Source organism: Maylandia zebra, linkage group LG9 (genome assembly GCF_041146795.1).
Source record: "Maylandia zebra isolate NMK-2024a linkage group LG9, Mzebra_GT3a, whole genome shotgun sequence".
Taxonomy (NCBI): domain Eukaryota; kingdom Metazoa; phylum Chordata; class Actinopteri; order Cichliformes; family Cichlidae; genus Maylandia; species Maylandia zebra.
The window spans coordinates 9,940,145-9,961,646 of record NC_135175.1 but is presented as its reverse complement, the minus strand read 5'-3'; the positions used below and the strand labels follow the sequence as shown (position 1 = coordinate 9,961,646).

Genomic DNA, 21,502 nt, shown 5'->3' with positions numbered 1-21,502 from the left:
CACAGTTCCTGCTCTGATGCATCTTCTTTCTCCAGTTTCACTATTGGCAGAATTTTGGTTGCAAACATGTTTCTATAAAAGGCCTCTGTGTGTGTGTAGTATGTGAGCTGTCAACTGACCATCACCCTCTTCCAAGCATTAAGTGCTCGTTCAATTATGAACAGTTCTTTCTTAAGCTACTGCAGGGACATGAAACGCAACACGATGAAGTGGCTCCATCTGCGCTAATGAAAACACCATTTTTAATTACAGGCCACTGCACACATATTGAAATAGTTATGTACAGTTCATATTTCTGTTGGTAGTTCTAGAAAACGATCTTAAAATCCACAAACCAAAAAACGCTTCTGATTATTTACCAGTTCAAACAATAAAAATGTCCTTGGTGTTGGTGTCTTCTATACAGGCTCTTGATATACAAACTATAAGATAAATACATCCTAGTTTTATACATCACTTCCAACACAACCAACCTCAGGTGTATTTCATTACTCTACGGGTTTATTTTAAAGTCTGCTAATGAGTGACATGAAGTTTTATCAGTCCGGTGACCTGTCCAGGGCGTATCCTGCCTCTCACCCTATGACAGCTGGGACAGATTCCAGGACGTGCAGAAGAAAATGGACGAGTGGACGTTTTATCATCTCCAGAACAATACTCGTGCTGGGTTTTGTATGAAGTGGTCACAGGTAGTACAATATGTGTGAACTCACCAAAAATGGTTCTATAACACAAGACATTTAATTTACACAAGACATTGATCCCACCAGTGAGATATTGAGATCACTGGTGCTGAGAGAAAAGCCTTTTGTTACCAGACTTCTTTAACCTGCTGCAGTTGACTAGTTTCCTGCAGGATTGAACCACATTTGCAGTGAGTACTAGGTCTTGTCAAAGTAACTGCTGACACTTCACTGGCATTAACACGTTCCCTATCCTCCTTACAACTAAGTTTAACTTGATGTGATTTTAAAAACTAACTTTTACAAAACGTATCCACTGATTCGGTTTGACTCTGGTTTCTAAAAAGATGGCGGGACATGTTTTTACTTAATATTGTGTTTGCTTTCCTGTGACTTCACACACTCGTGTGGTTTGTCCACACACAATCTGGAGCTACAAGAATGACCTGGATGACTCAGCACGAGTGATCTTCAATGATCACCGTTCTGTTAGCGCACAGCGTGCAGTTCTCACAAGTGTCTGCTTGGAGGTAAAGCTGGGCTACAGCGTTTCTATGCTGTTGTTGCCGGGAGGCGTGAAGCCCTTTCCAGATCCATCAGAGCCAACTCTCTGATTTCTTCCAGAATAGAGTACAGACTGGGAGTTTTGCTCTGACGAAACTCTCTTTCCTCTTTGGAGAGTTTGGGGCGCCGGGCTGTCTTCTCCTGAGCCAGCGCCTCTTCATTCTGACGCACCACCTCTTTGACCAGCTGACTGCGGCCCTGAGGGCTGGGCTGCTGGGACTTGGCACTGTGGTGAGGCTTGTTGCTGATGACCTCGAGGTTTAGACGGTCAGCGTGGCAAGTTGAAGAGTGGACAGAAATACGAACCTGAAGAGAGCAGAGAACGTAAGTCACAGTATTCCTCAGTTCGATCACTACACAGTAATGGCACCTACTGAAAATAGTCTAATGGAATGCTATGCAAAGACAGGCCCACTTAAGGTTTGTGACGTAATATATAACAGCAGTCCTCTCAGCACTGTGCGCAGCGTCACAGCTAAGTAGACAGTGGTGTAGAGTGGAGAAGTTTCCGACTGTGCCACAATTTTGTTCATAAATAGGATAAATTGGATACGTATGTTACACACACGTATCCAATGTAACAAACGTTCATCCATCCGTACACGAACTTTCTTTACTGTGCTTTCTAACATTCACACGACGTGGAGACTGGAGCAGAGGGGGAGAAAAACATTCATTAACACTGTGACCTCGGTCAAGTGTCACAGTGAGGTTGTTGTTTTGTTGATTTGTTTGTTGAATATCATCATCATCTCTTTGTTTGATATGATCATAGCTTGACAGCAGTCAATGCTGTGGTGGACAACTTGTGTTTGGGCTAATGTTTCTTTCTATCTTGTTTTGGCCACATGTGTCATCCATCATCATCCATCAGTAAGCTATGTTGTTAGCATTGCCTTTGCCCTTTGACATTTATGACCCCAGGATAAGTCCATGAAAGAAAGAAAAGATGTTGATAACAGTGGAAGCAGCAGTACTCTGTCACTTTTTCATGTCTTAAAGCCAAAGATGTGAGAATAACACACCGTTACTTCAGTTTCTTTTTGTTAGCTAACCTTAGGGTAATGTTTCCTGCTCTTTTTGCTTAAATCACATGCACTTATTCCTCACAATCATCGTGTGTAACATGCCTGAACTTAATATAACTTGACGCCAGTGATGGGCAGCAACGCATAATTAGATTACTTTTTTCAAGTAACGAGTAAAGTAAGGGATTACTGTTGCAAAAAAGGTAATTAGATTACTGTTACTGTCCCGTAAACACGCTGCTCTACTGTGTTACTAAACCGTGAGTTTGTTTGCAAGAGTGTCTCATGACAATGACATAAGTGCATGCGACGTTTGTGGTAACAAACGTGTGCAGAGCAACAATGGATCATTTATCGAGTGCGAGAGAGAGAGTGCGACCGTGCAGCGTTTAAAGGCGTTTATGTGAAAACAATTACCGCCCACTGTCATTTTTTATCTCCCTTTACAAAAAGGTTTGTGTAGAAACGCCACAAACTGGAAGCATTACATTTCTTGTCTTGGAGGAGAGCCTCCCCCCCCCCACACTTATGTTTTTGTTTTCATATAATATTTAAAAACAATAAACTGAATAACTTTAAATGATTTATTTTCAGGAATCATTTTCGTCTCATTCATCTTACTGACGTTTTGTTACCTTGAGATTAGCTAACAAAGCAGCAACCACACAACACTTTATCACAACAAGATCATAAAACGTCTCTTAATGTTGGACCACAAAAGATCCAGTAGTCGTATGAACCTGTGATTCATATACACTCATGCATATATATTTGGAATCGTCGCCTTTAGGCGCTGCATTGCTGGAAACCTTCTAAAATGATTGATTAGCGTTTTCTGTGACTTACGGTGATGTGGTCAAACAGTTTGAAGGTGGAGGTGCCACAGCTGGAGGTGGTGGTAATGCGGTCCGGGTATTTTCGCACAGTGCCACCCTGCCAATCACAGCTGCCGTCCTGTCCCGCTACCACCACCAGGCCCTCTTTGTTCTTCAGATACACAGGCCCCCTCACACCATACCTGTGAACAACATGGCTGTGGTCAGAGGCAGCCTTACTTACTCAGTGATATTACTCAACCTGCTTTGCGCCCTGTGATTTTAATCATTACATGGATTCTACAGCCTTCTCAAAATGACCACAGGTTACATTTTAATAAACTGTTAATATTGCATATCCCTGTAACACCACAAGCATGGAGAACACTGATGTTATTAAATTACACTTTCCTTGCAATAAACAAGCAGCAACCTCCAGAGGTTAGCTAAGCTAACGTAGAAGTGCCACAAACACAAGGCTGGCTCCAAAGCACCGTCCCTCCCCACAGACTCAACTTCAGCAATGCAATTAACTTATTTAAAGCCTGGTAGAGAAAAGATTCGGGGTTTTAGCCGATTTTCCCTGCTCACAATAAATGTTTAAGGAATTAGTTTAGTAAATTTATACAATTTAAAACTCATTTTGAGGTTTTTTAAGAGAAAATAAAACTAGCGTGTATACTGTTAAATATACATTGATTAGCGTGCAATTACATCTTCCAACAAATTCATTCATTGTCATAAACTTTGAATTCGTCTATTAAAAATACACGAGTGGTTGGCCGTCTGTGAGCTGCTGTACAGCTCCATTAAACAAAGGAAAAGAAGAAGACTGCAGAACAAAACACAGGACTAACGGTTCTTACTCTGGGATAAACACCAAGACACCGTTGTCTCGAATGGAGTAGACAACAGCATCAGCCACACAGCACGGGTCTGTCTGAGGGTCTCGTTCTCTGAAAAACAGACACTGAAACAGTGCTGTGGATCGCATTTGGGCTGCCTGTGCTGCCTGCAAATGAAACACAGACGTCAGCACAGCTTCTGTTAATAGAGTAAGAGGTGAATCATTGAAAAACACAAACAATAAAACACCCCTGACCCTGTTCTTGCTGTTGACATGGTGAGCCATTTCCTCCACTTCTTTGTTACTGGCTGGTGCTTTACCAGATACAACGCCCCTCTGCATGTGCAGGGCTGCGGTAAGAAGGCGGTGCACGACAATGTCTGCGTACCGACGGATGGGTGAGGTAAAGTGTGTGTAGCGATCCAGAGCCAGACCTACGACAACGAAGCAAATATCAGCACGTTAGCCTTCTTTCTAGTTCTCAGTCGAATAATTCTTCACAAACAACAGACGTTGGACAAGTGTGTGCAGACGTGTGATGGATGGACTGACCCACAGTCACACTGAAACTCTAGTGCAGCCAATAAAAGCTGTGCAGCGGTATCGTACCATAATGGTAGTATTGGTCTTGAGGATGAGCACCAGTGGAGAAGTACAGAGCCTGTGACATAGCAGTGGTGGCCATCATTCTGAACAACCTGTTCACCAAGGGGTCCTGTGGGTCCACAGCTCGGTCCAGTGAGGCAGCTAAAGCCTTGTTGGACCTGAAGGAACAGAGCCAGAAACCAGGGATGAGTGAGGCCTCTCATCTCAGCAGTCAGTGACACAAAGCTACTTGCATCACCATGTCTCTTGTCCTGGGACCGGTTCTGCTGTTGGTTTAACCCCCCCCCCCCCACAATCCTCCAACCGCACATTCATATTTTGTTTTCAAACTCCATTGCAGTTCATTCCACGCCTCAGATCCTCAGACCTTTTGTAAACAGTTAAACAAATAAAAGTTAACTGTAATAGATTACAGGTTGTAATTAAATAAATCACTGCCTCTTTTAAAAAACAGAAAAACAAACCATCTTTAATTATTTGAGTTGTTTGTTTTGTTCCCGTGTGAGAATATTCAACACTGCTCTCTGTGCAAAACGGGTTTAAAAGCATAAACAGCTGTGGGATCCTGTTTGTCCGGGATTTGAACCGGGGAACAAACTGCGGCAGGATCAGCGTTGTGCCGAGGTCGGCATCGCCGACAGCATGTGTTCCCCCTGCGTGGCGAGCGTTCGCTGGGCACGGAGTGTGGATCCAGGTTACGCCGCCTCCATTACAAACAGTCAGACGTGGAAGTAGTGATGTTTTAGTTTTGTAAAAAAGTGAAACCTGAGTGTCGTTACATTACCATTCAGTTTAAGGGTTACAACAGAAAATGAAATATTTATTGTCCTCTCGTGGTATCAGACGGGATTATTTTAACAAACGAAGGACATTTTGCCTGATAATTATATTTATCCTGTAACTTTACTGTGTAAAGAGCTAAAACCTCCAAAGTTTCAGGAGTAGTTAGTCGTTATAAGAAGTGTTTGTGAACTGAAAATCAAGAATGTGGGATCCTGTTTGTCCGTGATTTGGACAGCCCAGCGTGTGCTCCCGACGCAGGGGAAACTAATTCTGTCGGGGAGACCGACCTTGCCACGACAGCTGTTGTGAAGCTGAAGCCAAAGGCAAGATATGCTTCATCATATGTTCTAGTCTTTGGTTTGGAAGCATATTTGGCTTCAACCTCAACCTGAGCTGAAGGAACATGTCTTCTTCTTGTCTGACTGCTCATGTGACACCTGAGTGTGTCCCCGTGTTATCAAACATTTCAGGTTCACACACTTGTGTGTCTGAACATGATGTGCGTTGGACTACAATATGCATTTCCTCAGTTTCTATACTGAACAGTCAAAAACATTACCTGGTGTCAATGGTGAAACCTTTGGCCTTTGCAGTGTCCACCAGCTGGTTGAATAGCTCCTGTTGTGGTGGTGGGTGACACCTTAGAAGGGCCTGGTTGGGGAAAGCTTCCTGGATCTTGCGGGCCACCCAGTGGTTGGCGTAAATCATGCACTCTGCCACGGTCTCATGGACCTCCAGGGGCTGACGAGGGACCAGGGCCGTAATGTTCCTCTCCTCATCCAGCTGGGCACCCACCTGAAAAGGGAAAATGCTTCTAACGTGACTTCAATGAAAAAGAATATGAAAATGCATCAGTGGGCCACATTTTACTACAGTTTACTTTAACTCAGTTGAACATGCACCATTCCACCGGAACAAATGCTGCACGGAGAACCAAATGTGAATGAATCTCAACCTGAAAACAGTCTACTGTCTTTCCTACGTTCAGCTCTCTATCATACCAGTAAGAACACATATCCCTAACAGGCACACAGCTCTGCTCATGGGCACAGAAACTCCACCGATCTGCTGTTCATGCTTTTTGTTTATAGTGGACAGCCAATCAGAGTTTAAGTTAGCTCAAAGGAAATGTGCCTTAAAGAGAGAACAAAACTTTTCTCAGACTAAGGATGAACTGAGGGGACCCAAAGCACTTCAGCAGGAACCAAAAGAAGCCAGAAAGTTTGGATTTGAACACAGTTTTGGCCGTTTTATATAATAGATCAAGATGAAACATCTGTTGTCCTTATCCTTCAGGACAACTGATGTTTCACCAGCGGTCAATAATCCAGCTTTGTCAAGATAAGAACTTGATTTTTGGGTGGCAGCTCAATCATTAAACACACTTTTAGAAATATATTGGTTTTTCCACTATCCCAGAAGCAACCCGAGAGAATCATTTTTACTTCATATCAATATTCTGTGTGCGTACAGCCATAACAGGAATGCAATAACTGAATAATAAATAAATCCAAGACATCCTATTAGAGAGCATCTTATAGAACAACAGGAATTGTCCATATGAGGTTTTAACAGATGGCCGACCAGCCGCTGTAGATAAATGGCTGTGATCTAATGTGAAAACTGTCAGTGGTTTCACAGTGGAGTGCTTGGTTTCTTTATTCCAATATTCTCACTGAAATGACTTTCTGATAAAATGTTTTCTGCTGAGGAACGTGTTCTGCTTAGACGCCTGATTTTAAAAATAACGTCTCTATTAGACCGTACTATAATTTATTATCGATGAAAAGAAATATATGGTATCCATCTGTAATTCTGTAAATAACACAGCAAAAAACCAAACTAAACATAAAGACCTGGAAGACTCCTGCGTCTAAATTCATTCAGTTATTGTACTGAGTCCTGAACATGTTAGAAATATGGTATCTAAGCAGATTCTTACTCTGGATGGCATTACCTTGGCCTCCAGTAACACTGTGAGGAACCTTGGAGTCATGTTTGACCAGGACATGTCCTTCAATGCACATATTAAACAAATATGTAAGACTGCGTTCTTCCATTTGTGCAACATCTCTAAAGTTAGAAATATCCTGTCTCAGAGTGACGCTGAAAAACTAGTTCATGCATTTATTACTTCCAGGCTGGACGACTGTAATTCATTATTATCAGGATGTCCAAAAAACTCGCTGAAAAGCCTTCAGCTGATCCAAAATGCTGCAGCAAGAGTCCTGACAGGGACTAGAAAGAGAGAGCAGATTCCCTTCATTGGCTTCCTGTTAAATCCAGAATTCAAAATCCTGCTCCTCACATACAAGGTCTTAAATAATCAGGCCCCATCTTATCTTAATGACCTTGTAGTACCATATCACCCTATTAGAGCACTTCGCTCTCGCTCTGCAGGCCTACTTGTTGTTCCTAGAGTATTTAAAAGTAGAATGGGAGGCAGAGCCTTCAGTTTTCAGGCCCCTCTTCTGTGGAACCAGCTTCCAGTTTGGATTCAGGAGACAGACACTATCTCTACTTTTAAGATTAGGCTTCAAACTTTCCTTTTTGCTAAAGCATATAGTTAGGGCTGGACCAGGTGACCCTGAATCCTCCCTTAGTTATGCTGCAATAGACCGTGGCAGCTGGGGGATTCTCATGATGACGCCGAACATCATCATCACCTCTTTGTCATCATTATCACTGACTACATGTTTATAGACCAATCTCCATTTAATCATTAGTTATCATTAATCCCTGGCCCTTTTCCACAGGTGTCTTTTGACCTGATTTCCTCCCCTCGGCTGTATGAAGTGTTTCGGGGTGACTGATACTGAATTTTCTAACCATGATGTCATCTGACAAAATGACCAAACACAGAGGTTAAGTCAAACTTTCACTTAGACAGAAGCTTAGAAGGGAGAATCTTCTGCAGCTGAAATGTGCGAGAAAGATAGTGGTTCCAGTTTTTAATGTGCAGAATGGATTTCTCTCCACTGAAGCTATGTGCACGGTTTACTTTGTTTGATTCACTTCAGATTCATTGAATCATTTTGTGTCGTATGTTAGACGTCAGTAGTGACGATGTGTTAGGGTTAGACACTCAGCTATAACATGCTTACGCTTTCAATTAAGAACATGAACCTTAAATGTTTGCAGTCTTTATTTATATAGTCTTACTGTTAAGTACACACATTACCAAAACACACAAAATACTCTATGAAGATACAAGAAACCAATCATACCTCCACTCCTTCCAGCTCCAGCGCTCCTCCTCTGTCCCTCTTTGCCCGAAGATGTCTGGCTACATGTGTGAGCATCTCAAGTGCCTCAGTGAGTTGAGCTAGCTTAGAACCCTTTTCCTGAGGACCCAGGTTGGCCAGTTCCGCTACCTCAACCTGTTCTCCGTTGAGGAGCGCCTGAGCCAGCTCGTAGTGGAGCTGATAGGAGGAGCGGATGAGTGTACGACCATACCAGACCTCTTGGACTTCAAGGGATTCTGCGTCAAGCTCCCAAAGCACGCTCATTGCATACCTGAATTTGAAAGTGTCAGTTACACAACTAGCATGCATTTTAAGCATATGAAAATGAAACGTGTGATGGGAAGTCTACTAACCTGTCAGCACCTCCCAGCAGTGAGCAAAGGTCTGCGCTGAGAATAGCAGGCAGCATGTCGTACCTGCGGTCTGCCAGGTAGTAGGTTGTAGCCCTTAAGAAGTGACATAATAAATATAAAAAGGCAATGAGATCAAAGCAGCAGCTTTATCATCTTCTTTCTAATCAAAAGTGAGACATAATTTGAAAATAAGTACTAAATATTCAGAGTTTGTTCCACCTTTGTCATTTTCATCCTTCTGTTTATTAATAAGTCAGGAAGGATGAAATAAATAAGCAAAATGTTTTTCTTATGATTTAATAAATATTCCCCATTTTCTGAAATAGAATTTAAGGCTTCAAACCACAATCATGAGATTTTAATTTACTTCTTTAAAGTGTGGAGGCGAGCTGGACAGGTGGGTGATCTGCACGCTGCTTTGTGGACAGCTATGAAATGTAAAATGGAATTTTAGAGTAAGTCAGAGAGAAAGCAGAGGACCAAAACTACATTAAAAATCACAACATAAAAAATATATAGTAAGATTTCAGTATTATTTTATAAGTGCACGTTGTTAACAGTCTACACGGAGTTTCTCTCCTCACTCGGCTCTCAATCATCTTCTGTACATGCTGCTGCTGCTGCTGCTGCTGCCTTTAAAAAACGACATGCACTTCATGGACCTTCTTACTAATTTATCTGCAGACTACACTTTATCAGATACATTTTATTAGCACTGGGTTAGACACTTCTGCCTTCTGAACACTCCTTTCTTCACTTCCAAGACTCAACAAGGTGCTGAAAGAATTCCGTAGAGATTTTGGATTATAGCGAGATTACACCGAGATGACAGCAGAATGCATTTGCTGCAGATTTGTCGGCCGTTCAGCTGTGACACAAATTTTTTTGGGCTGCTTCCCTGTCACATGGTGTCATCGCTGCATGTTCCCAGGAAGGAAAATTTGTGGAGATCAAGTGCAAGCATTACTTTTGCAGCCCCGACCTTCACTTCATTTACTGCAGATATTTTAAACTCAGTTTTATTCATTTGTACAATACAGCACAAAATAAATAAATAAATCAGAACATGTGCATATATCTGGACATAAACACAGATGAATATCTTCTTGTTCTATTACTGTGGTTCAACTGTCTTGTATCATCATCCTCTTTATTAATAAGATGCACTGAAAGCCAATTATAGACAAACCATTAACATCAGGTACTCAAGGTCACATGCCATCATGTGACCTCCGGTGTTTTCCTGACACCCGTAACTGTACAAAGGGGATCTGAAAACAAATGATGTGTGACACACTGTTCTTTACTTCTACCACTCAGTAGAATAAAACTAATTTAGTTGGAAGCGGACTCATTTTTCCTTTTTTTGCTGCATGACCTTCTGGTTGAATGTTGTGTACAAGTATGGCTGCCATGTCCCGTAGTAATATATGTTTATGAAGGCCACAGTGAAAATCACTCAGGCTTTCCCACAGCGGAAACATTCCCCTGTCCTGTTAATGGCATCGTACTCAAAATGAGCACAAGTTCTTCGTAACAACATGGACCACTGTGTTCTGTGTGTAGCAGTTCTCTACTGTGAGAACCCCAACCACCTTTTAGCACGACCAGCATTCGTCCATTCGCACACATATTCATACAGCGCGTTAGTCTATACCTTTAAGCATTTTCTCTCACATGCACACTCACACTAACGGATGCATCCAGGGAAATTTGGGGGTTAAGTATTTTGTGCAAGGTGACTTTAACATGAAGCCCGAAGGCATCAGGGATTGAACCAACAACGTGCTGACCATTGGTTCAATTCCTGGTGCCAGTGATACTTTCAAAGCCATCATGGACCCTGTGAAGTCCTTCTACATGTGATTAAATGATAGACATTTAAGGCTTAATGCTTCACATCAGACACGAGCCTTATTTAAGGTGGCCCTCTGTGTTATTTATAATTGCGCTACAAGGCATGCTGCTGATGCAACATTAATTCAGGCAACAACTTTCTTGCCTCTTTGTACTTCTGAAAGTTCCTCTGAACACTTATGCAAGATGCTGTAATTTTCTTTTATCCTTTTATATCCCACCTACTCTACCCAACCACTCCAACCAGTTCCTCACCTTGAACGTGCCTCCAAGTCTGTGAGCGAACCCTCTTTGACAAAGTGAGTGACATCAGCAATGTGAACTCCCAGCTCCAGCCTTCTGTTGGGGAGCTTGTGTACAGACAGCGTGTCGTCTACATCTTCACAGCCGCGTGGATCGATGCTGAACACCAGGCGACTGTCCCTAAGATCCCGCCGCTCTGCCACCTCAGAGGGGTCTACCGTCCACGGCTTCTCCAGAGAGTTGACCGGCATCTCTCTCAGCTGATGGCAGACGGACAGGCACAGCTAAACAGCCGCATAGTCTTTTGAACTTTTCACATTTTGTTATGATTCTATACAAAACATTAATAATAATAATAATAATAATACATTTTATTAAGCGCCTTTCAAAACACTCAAGGACACTTTACACAAAGACAAAGCAAAACAGTGTTTCACTTTCAGTTGCTCCCTTGTCACAAGGGGTCACCACACCTGATAGCTCAGCATCTTTTGATACGGCAGAGTTTTATACCAGATGCCCTTCCAGGCACAACCCTGATTTGTATCTCCGGTTGCAATCGAACCAGTGACATTTTGCCTGCAAGCCAGTGTGTAAACCACTGATGAAAAAAGGAAAGAATGAACTATTCCACATATTTAATGATTCTTTAATATTTTGTTGATTTGATAATAATAATAATAATAATAATGGATTGGATTTATATAGCGCTTTCCAAGGCACCCAAAGCGCTTTACAATGCCACTATTCATTCACTCTCACATTCACACACTGGTGGAGGCAGCTACAGTTGTAGCCACAGCTGCCCTGGGGCAGACTGACAGAAGCGAGGCTGCCATATCGCACCATCGGCCCCTCTGGACAACAATAGCTATATTGCAATCTTTAAAACCTTTGGTTACTATGGTAACTCTCTGATAACCAAGCACTCTCTGATGTGACCAATCACAGAAGCTCTACTGCCACCCCCTTTATAACATAAAAAGTTATGAATGATGTTCCAGTCTATGATAGTGGACTCATCTGTGCTTGTCCTTTGTTACAGCCCATTGCAACCCTTACACTCCTTACAGTGGAAATGCAGTTGTCTTCAGGTGTTGCCTAGGTTTAACTGCCGATTGTCTACACCTGGTGAGGTGTGGCTAAAGGCGTTCCTGAAGTGGTCTAGTCCAATCACCTTCTCCAGGCCAATCAGCATTCATGCTGTGTCCTCGGTTATTCTTCCTTGTACACGCCTCATCTCATCACTCATGCTCCATTCAACCATTCCACCACCAGCTTCCAGGCTCTCGGGGCTCCTGCTCTAATCCTTTTCACAGACGGGGTTCTGTTCCGCTGAGATAGGCCATCTGAGTCTAACGGCAAATCACCTGTTTAAATTCTGTTCATCAGTAAATCAATTTCATTCTTTCAAATAACCTCTCCTTATTAAAATATCTGTACTGTATTTAGTGATGAACAATTGTTAAACTCTGGTGTTTGCTCCCATAATTTCCCTTTTATTTTGACGCTCTCTGCTCTTTCCTCTTTCCCCTGATCTCTGACTGCGATTGTTTGGAGGTGAAAACCAAACATCACCTGGGTTTCAGAAAACCAGAGTTACCCTGGTAAGCAACCATTCTCTGTATCTCACTATGGGAGATATAATCTACTTCCAGGTTGTAAGTTCTTTATCCTTAACAAGGTATGGAGCAGGGTAAGCCCACACTAAGGACTGAGTGTGCCAGTGAGGATGCAATAATATCAAAAACGCATAACCTAACAAATGTAATAGATGGTCCTCTGGTGAACTGTGAAGGTCACACTCTCAGTAGCCTTCAACAGCCACACAGACAGATACACTCAACAAAACAGGAACACACAGATGCTTCAATCTATGCAAAGGAGTGCAAGACACAGAAAAGCGCTATATATGGCTACATTTTCAGCAATTTACCGTTTAAAAGTGGGCCCTGCATAAACAGGATGTGGACCAATTGGTGCATTCCCAAAGTAAATGTGATACGAAAGAGTAGCTAAATGCAGTTTAATAAATGGAAAATAATCCTCTCTTATTTAGCTAATCCTGAAGGAAACATAACACATGTGGAACAGAGTTAGGAATGGGTACCGGCAATGTTCCCTCGAAGCTGTGTGTGTGCACAATTGCGCACTGCTGGCACGGTCTCTGCGCACAGAAAATCTGCATTGCGCACAAAAAAAAAAATCTAACCTGAATTGAAATTAAAATCAATACTTTAACAAGTCTGTTTTGCAGTGTTAGTCAGTGACTGGCTGCTCCCGTATGGGATCCAGCCAGTAATGCGATTCACATTCGTATATACGCAGCTAATCAATGTCGTTGACAGGCTCTGACAGCGTCCTTATGTGCCGACACCGGTGTTTTAGCGAGCAAAGCGGCGTGGCGACGTTTAGTGTGTGTCAGAACAATGAGGCGACTGCTGAGTGTTACAGGTGTTACAGCAGTGACACATCTGCTGCTGTCAGGCCTGCAGGTATCAGGCTGTTGTTCTCCTTCATCTCATAGTTGACAGAAATTATTTTTGGAGTGGCACAAATAATTTGTGTGGCATCAGATTTGATGCAATTTGATGATTGTTCTCTAAATAATTTAAAATGTTTATTTAAAAAAACGCCTTGGCTGCATTTTTAGGTAAACAGCTGCAAAAAAACTTTGTTGTTTGCATAACTCAGTTACTTTTTTGAAGAAGTAACTATATAATTAATTACCCAACATTGGTCATTATTTACTGTATTTTGCAGACAGAGTTACAGACTCTCTCCCAGACCACAGACTCATAATACAAGTCAGAGCTTTATGAAAAAAAAACAAAAGAAACTTGTGTTTTCAAAATTGGAGTTCAAGTTATTTTTACTTCCAATAGTGTTAACATGCTACACAGGTCATGAACAAGATTTTTTTGTTTTGTTTTTTTAAATTTTCATTGTAAGTAGGGTAAAATAGTTAATTAAAAGTAGTCTAACATAAATGTAAATGCTGTAATTTTATTATTTTAATAAACCATGTAACTTGCATGGATTCAATGCTGGCGTCACCACAGTGCACACGTCTGCTGTTGCTCACAGTGGTCCAAGGGATCGCTCAGGGAGTTTCTGTGTTCGCTCAGACACATGAAAAATTAGAGGGAACATTGGGTGCGGGTATACCGGATACGGGTGGCTTTTTTTTTTCTTGAGATGTCATACACTTTGGATTCTAGCCAATCATTTTACGTTTCCGAGGATAGTAGGCGGGTCCAGGTACGTATGTTCTTTGAGAGCAGAGCTACAGATTAAATGTCCAAGGCAAAGCGGTCAAAAGTCTGGCTGTACTTCACAGGAAAATATGCAAACTCAGCAGCAACAAGTGCTTTAAGGTGATACTGTGATACTGTGCAAAGGAAGTAACACCTCGAATCCAATGAAAGACCTGGCAACGCAATAGCGTTTTTTTAAAAGCAGAGAAATGCATCGTATTTGATAGCTTGCTGCCAGACTTCACACCGAGCACATCTGCTGCGGGTGGGTTGCCTGTTATTGGACCTGGAGTTAGCAACATCCCCCAAAAACCCGAAGAGGAGAGTCCTGGCCCCTAGCCCTGCCAGTGTAGCAGACGGATGATGATGCAGCAGCAACCGTTCTTCTCTGTGTGAGGAGCTTAATGTTGTTCATGTGTAATTTACGTTGAGTAGGCTAACCACGTTATTACATTAATGCATGTAAGGTGAACTAGCAAACACCGTCGTAGTTACATGCGACTGTCTTCTTGTTTGATAGAGTGATACCATACATGCCCTGTAGCTGCAGAAAAAGCTAACACCGTTATCTTTTTACAAAAAAAACAAACAGCTAAACATGTTTTCCATTATTCACCGGTTCCAAACAAAGTAGGTATGTTGTATCAAAAGAAAAGGCTAACTTGGTTATCATTTTGCAGAAAAAAGAGACTGCTAAAAATAAAAACATAAGAGGTTTTTGGACAAAGTTTGTGTTCTCCATTCTTTAAGCAATTCAATTCAATTCAATTTTATTTATATAGCACCAAATCACAACAAAAGTCGCCTCAAGGCGCTTCATAGATACAGAGAAAAACCCAACAATCATATGACCCCCTATGAGCAGCACTTTGGCAACAGTGGGAAGGAAAAACTCCTGTTTAACAGGAAGAAACCTCCAGCAGAACCAGGCTCAGGGAGGGGCGGGGCCATCTGCTGCGACCGGTTGGGGTGAGAGAAGGAAGCAACGGTTAGAGCACCATTTAAGCACCCGCACAGTTTCAAAAGTACCGGTATCGGATAAAACCTAAACGATACCCATCCCTAAACAGAGTATAGATAAGGAATCTCTCAAATACAGTGGGGCAAAAAAGTATTTAGTCAGCCACCGATTGTGCAAGTTCCCCCAACTAAAATGATGACAGAGGTCAGTAATTTGCACCAGAGGTACACTTCAACTGTGAGAGACAGAATGTGAAAAAAAAATCCATGAATCCACATGGTAGGATTTGTAAAGAATTTATTCGTAAATCAGGGTGGAAAATAAGTATTTGGTCACCTCAAACATGGAAAATCTCTGGCTCTCACAGACCTGTAACGTCTTCTGTAAGAAGCTTTTCTGTCCCCCACTCGTTACCTGTATGAATGGCACCTGTTTGAACTCATCATCTGTATAAAAGACACCTGTCCACAGCCTCAAACAGTCAGACTCCAAACTCCGCCATGGCCAAGACCAAAGAGCTTTCGAAGGACACCAGGAAAAGTATTGTAGACCTGCACCAGACTGGGAAGAGTGAATCTACAATAGGCAAGCAGCTTGGTGTGAAAAAATCAACTGTGGGAGCAATCATCAGAAAATGGAAGACATACAAGACCACTGATAATCTCCCTCGATCTGGGGCTCCACGCAAGATCTCATCCCGTGGGGTCAAAATGATCATGAGAACGGTGAGCAAAGATCCCAGAACCACACGGGGGGACCTGGTGAATGACCTGCAGAGAGCTGGGACCAAAGTAACAAAGGTCACCATCAGTAACACACTACAACGGCAGGGAATCAAATCCCGCAGTGCCAGACGTGTTCCGCTGCTGAAGCCAGTGCATGTCCAGGCCCGTCTGAAGTTTGCCAGAGAGCACATGGATGATACAGCAGAGGATTGGGAGAATGTCATGTGGTCAGATGAAACCAAAGTAGAACTTTTTGGTATAAACTCAACTCGTCGTGTTTGGAGGAAGAAGAATACTGAGTTGCATCCCAAGAACACCATACCTACTGTGAAGCATGGGGGTGGAAACATCATGCTATGGGGCTGTTTTTCTGCCAAGGGGACAGGACGACTGATCCGTGTTAAGGACAGAATGAATGGGGCCATGTATCGTGAGATTTTGAGCCAAAACCTCCTTCCATCAGTGAGAACTTTGAAGATGAAACGAGGCTGGGTCTTCCAACATGACAATGATCCAAAACACACCGCACGGGCAACAAAGGAGTGGCTCCGTAAGAAGCATTTGAAAGTCCTGGAGTGGCCTAGCCAGTCTCCAGACCTCAACCCCATAGAAAATCTGTGGCGGGAGTTGAAAGTCCGTGTTGCTCGGCGACAGCCCCAAAACATCACTGCTCTCGAGAAGATCTGCATGGAGGAATGGGCCAAAATACCAGCTACTGTGTGTGCAAACCTGGTAAAGACCTATAGTAAACGTTTGACCTCTGTTATTGCCAACAAAGGTTATGTTACAAAGTATTGAGTTGTATTTTTGTTATTGACCAAATACTTATTTTCCACCCTGATTTACGAATAAATTCTTTACAAATCCTACCATGTGGATTCATGGATTTTTTTTTCACATTCTGTCTCTCACAGTTGAAGTGTACCTCTGGTGCAAATTACTGACCTCTGTCATCATTTTAGGTGGGGGAACTTGCACAATCGGTGGCTGACTAAATACTTTTTTGCCCCACTGTAGGTGTCTCACTCTCCATATGTTTCCTGTCGACTTATTCATGGCATGAATATCTTTAACACCTTCTGCATCACTACTTGCTAAGCAAAGACAAAGCAAAATGTTTCACCTCTACCCTAGAAATAAATCTACGTAATATCTGTGACCATAAGCGTGCATGCATTGACCTTTTACTGCACTCTAAGTCACCTTTCACAACAGATCATCTCTTCATGAGCACTTTTTCAGTATGTGTAAGAAAGTGTGCATTATAACCGCTTATTCTACTAAAAGATCAAAGAGAAAACAAACATTTTCAACGTCACTTCCTCTGCCTCCGATATCGGTCATCCTACCTTTTCGACAGATTTAAAAGCCTCTAAGCCCAGGTTTGCCCACCTTGCTGTTCAATTGACCGTTCTCTGTCCAGGACAGCGGCCCGATTTCTAAGTCTTATGTTAATTTATAAGCGCTTCCCGCAGCTTAACAGGAAGCTCCACTTAACCGGCATCTAAGTATCCCACTTTTTTTTTAAACAATGTCTTTTTTATTAAGAGGTTTCCTTTTGTACACATAAACATCAACATATATATTATACATATAGACAGAAAGAAAAGAGAAGGATTACAGATGATCTGTACATTAAGGGTTTTTTTTTTTTTTGTGTCCCGTTTGGATCTATAGCCATCAGAATTGTTGTCTTAAGGCCAAGAAAGATGCCAAGCGGATTTATTTTACCAAGTGGATCATCATGGCCTTGCGATATTGGTCCATTTGATTGACCTTTATTATAATTATGAATTTATTTTATTTACAGTTGCTACAAATGGGACAGACATGACTGGGGGATAGGACAGGGAGAAAGAATGAAAGAAAGAGAGGGAGAGAAAGAAAACCAAAGGGGAGAAGAGACGGTGAGAAGGGGGGGAAGAAAGAAAAAAAACAAACAAAAAAAAACAAAAAAACACCTGGGTCACCTGTATGGAGAAAAAAACCAGAAGAGAAAGCAAACAACAAAGAGCAACAAAAATAAAAAAAGGCACCATCACAATAAACTAGCTAGCAGTAGATACTAAATAATAAACGATATTGTGCAGCACGCAAGATAGACAGCGCACAATGTGCTTTGAGGCAGCAGCCAAGAAAGCTGTAGTCCGCGTCTGTGAATATCCGTTTGTACACCTGTGTGCATACCTGTGTGGATCAGCATGCTTGCATTCCAAAGGTTTCTCCATGTAATGATCTGCTAGAGGGTGTGGGGGGGCCACAGCCCCGTCCACCAGGGCATGAAGCAGGTATGGAGGAGAACAAAACTCCAGACATCCAGAGGCCCCCAGAACACAACAGACCAAGGAAGACCAACAGAGGGGCAGCCGCGCCACTGTCCCAGTAAGAGCTGAGGAGAGTCCCAGATGAGGGCTCACTCAGCAGCCACGGAGCAGAAGCCAGGGGGAGTTGCAGTGACGCGCCCGTGAGCTCCGCCGGCAGCCAGCTGTGCCTGAGTGACCGAGCCCCAGGCCGAGAGGCCGGGGGCACCCCACCTCCGAAGTGGCCCGAGCGAGCCCCAGGCTCCAGGCCCCGATAAGCGGCCGCCAAGGAGTGAGCCGGTGTGTACCCGGACGCCCACCCCCAGACACAAAGAACCACCAACGCACCGACACCTGAGAGAGTCCGCCACTGGCAGGGGAAGTGGTGGTGGGTGGAGATAGGCCTCCAAACCTTGGAGGGCCTGAGATGTCCCCAGAGAGGTGGCGTCTGATACCCAACCTGACATATAGACACAAACATCCATTCCCACCCTCATGCTCTCATATGCACTTACTCCACACTCAACCAACGTGGAGACAGACATAAAGAGACGCTGTACACACGATCACACTCCCCAAGCGTACTCTACGAACCGGGTCTAGGTACCCTTGCCCCTGGAGGGGGGAACTGCACCCAGACCCAGGTGGTCTGTACATTAAGGTTAAGTAGTACATTTAAGCTGTGAAATGAGTCCAAAAATGTATCTTCGGCTGTGAAATAAAAGAAAAAAAAAGAAAAAAGGGAAAGAAAGAGAAAAAAAAAGAATATAAACAAATGTATAATATATCCCAAAGTAACATAATCCCTGCAAAACAATCCCATTCATTCCCACCCAGGTCACTGCCTGCACCCGCACACTGTATTTCCACACCTGACTTAAGAGAGTTCGCTGAAAAATTCTTATAGATTTTGAAAAGCATCAAGGAAGGGTCCCCACATGTCTTGAAATTTCCCAGTGGAGTTCTGAAGTGAGTGTCTTATCTTTTCCAGTTTTAGACAGGCCATGAGGTCATATAACCACTGTTTGTGAGTGGGAGGGGCAGCGTCCCGCCACCTCAGTAGGATTGCCCTTCTGGCCAACAGGGAACAGAATGATAATGCCTGTTTTTTAGAGGCCGGTAGAAGCACCTCATTCCCACTGATGCCAAACAGAGCAAGAAGGGGGCCGGGGGCCAGCGTCACACTGAGAATTCTGGACAGGGTACGAAAAACCTCTGACCAGAACTGAGTGAGATTGGGACAAGACCAGTACATGTGGACCAGTGAGGCTTCAGCAGTTTTGCATCTGTCACAGTATGGAGTGATTTCAGGGTAGATACGGGATAATCTGGATTTTGAGAAATGGGCTCTATGCACCACTTTGAACTGGATTAAACAATGGCGGGCACATAGTGATGTAGTGTTGACATGTTTGAGTATAGAGGCCCATGTTTCATCAGAGGTTGTCATGTTTAAGTCTTCTTCCCACAGTGTCTTGAGCTTGGATGAAGAGGTATGTGTCAAATTTAACATTTTATTGTAAAGCAAGGAAATCAGCCCTCTATTGGTTGGATTGAGTTGTAGAATAGTTTCTAGTAGTGTAGGCTCTGGTGGAGGGCTTGAGCCTGAAATCTGGGAACAAATAAAGTGCCTGACTTGCAAGTATCTGAAAAAGTGTGATGGTGGAAGAATATATTTATTAGCAAGTTGTTCAAATGATGCTAGTTTGTTGGCTATGAATAGGTCCTTAAAGCAAGTTATTCCACTTCTGTGCCACTCCGCAAACCCACCGTCCTGGGTAGAAGGTTTAAAGAAATGGTTAGATGCAATGGGACTGAGGAGGGAGAAGTCACAAAGTTTAAAATATTTCCTAAACTGGCCCCATATTTTTAATGAGTGCACCACTACAGGGTTGGGAATGAAGTTGAATGAAGAGGATGGGAGTGGAGAACAAAGTGCAGCTAGTAAGGATATACTGTTGTCACTATGCAATTCCATAGTGACCCAGTCAGGACAACCACTCCGATTATGGTAAAAATACCAAAACACCAAACATCGTATGTTAGCAGCCCAATAATAAAAACGAAAGTTGGGAAGTGCAAACCCACCCTCAATTTTAGATTTTTGAAGATGCATCTTATTGAGCCTTGGGCGTTTACCCTGCCATAGATAAGATGAGATGACAGAGTCCAGCTTATTGAAAAAAGTGTTGGGAATGAAAATGGGTATGGCCTGGAAAAGGTATAGAAATTTGGGTAGAATGGTCATTTTAATTGAATTGATATGTCCTACCAGAGACATAGAGAGTGGTGTCCAGTGGGTAAGGGACCACTTCACTTGGTTCAGCAATGCACTCACATTTTCTGTGAAAAGGTTTTTATGTTTTTTTGTCACTGTGATTCCCAAATATGTAATTTTTGTCCTTTCAACTCTGAAGGGCAAGCAGGTGAAGTCTAACATACTGGCTTTGCTACTTAGCGGGAAGAGCTCACTTTTATTAAGGTTCAGTTTATACCCTGAAATCTGACCAAATTGACTAAGCAGATTCAATGCAGATGGTAGTGAGGCTAAGGGCTTAGAAATAAAGAGCAGGGCCCTGTTTCAGGAAGCCGGTTTAGAAAACTCAGAGTGAAAAACGATACGCAGGGTTGAGTAACCCCGAACTGTCCAACTCGGAATATTCGGTTTCAGAAAGGCTGATAACAATTAGTTCAGTCAACGCGGAGTTGCTTTAACCCCAAGTGAAGCGCGCGGACGAGGATACATAAAGCCCTGATAAGCGGAGCACAGATTAAGCGAGTCACCATGGAGACGGAGGGAAAGAAGGCGCGGTCAATGTATTTCACAGCGCTTGAGGCCGAAATTCTGATGGCAGCATGTGCCGATAACATGCAAATTCCGCGGAAAAAAGTAACACAGCCACAGCTGCAAAAGCATGCATGGCAAAACATAGCCGACAGAGTCAATGCGTGAGTGTTAATTTAAACATTGATCGAGGGATTTCCACCCATTTAACACGTTATTTTATCATATGTTATTTTATTTGTTATTTTATACATTTTATTTTGTGATGTGAGCGCAGGTGCAACCCAACAGGCCCCAAACGTTCCTGGCAGCAAGTAAAAATGAAATATAAAAATATAGTCCAAACAGGTGAGGTGTAATTGTATTATGAGCCATAGTGCTTGGTCTGTTTGTCCGATGTAAATCAATTGCAGTTAGAGGCTACATTAATTTTCTTTCTGTAAGCACTTA

General features: G+C 42.8%; 1 protein-coding gene across 1 annotated transcript; it reads right to left on the bottom strand.

Moving 5' to 3' along the window:
• Positions 1–220: 220 nt before the first annotated feature.
• On the bottom strand, positions 221–12,499 carry LOC143420237 (DIS3-like exonuclease 1). The gene is made up of 9 exons (XM_076887980.1): positions 11,037–12,499; positions 8,925–9,017; positions 8,554–8,842; positions 5,886–6,121; positions 4,547–4,701; positions 4,193–4,371; positions 3,957–4,102; positions 3,122–3,293; positions 221–1,553 (listed from the first exon to the last, which is right to left on the bottom strand). Exons 1-9 carry the CDS (start codon positions 11,273–11,275, stop codon positions 1,236–1,238), a joined length of 1,827 nt encoding a protein of 608 aa, XP_076744095.1. The 5' UTR covers positions 11,276–12,499; the 3' UTR covers positions 221–1,235.
• Between the last annotated feature and the right edge of the window lie 9,003 nt (positions 12,500–21,502).

Coding starts and splice junctions, on each gene's coding strand:
- LOC143420237 (XM_076887980.1), bottom strand. CDS start 11,275: ATGCCGGTCAACTCTCTGGAGAAGCCGTGGACGGTAGACCCCTCTGAG. Junction 4,103..4,192: donor ATGTCAACAGCAAGAACAGG/GTCAGGGGTGTT, acceptor TTTCATTTGCAG/GCAGCACAGGCAGCCCAAAT. Junction 3,294..3,956: donor GTCTTGGTGTTTATCCCAGA/GTAAGAACCGTT, acceptor TGTTGTTCACAG/GTATGGTGTGAGGGGGCCTG.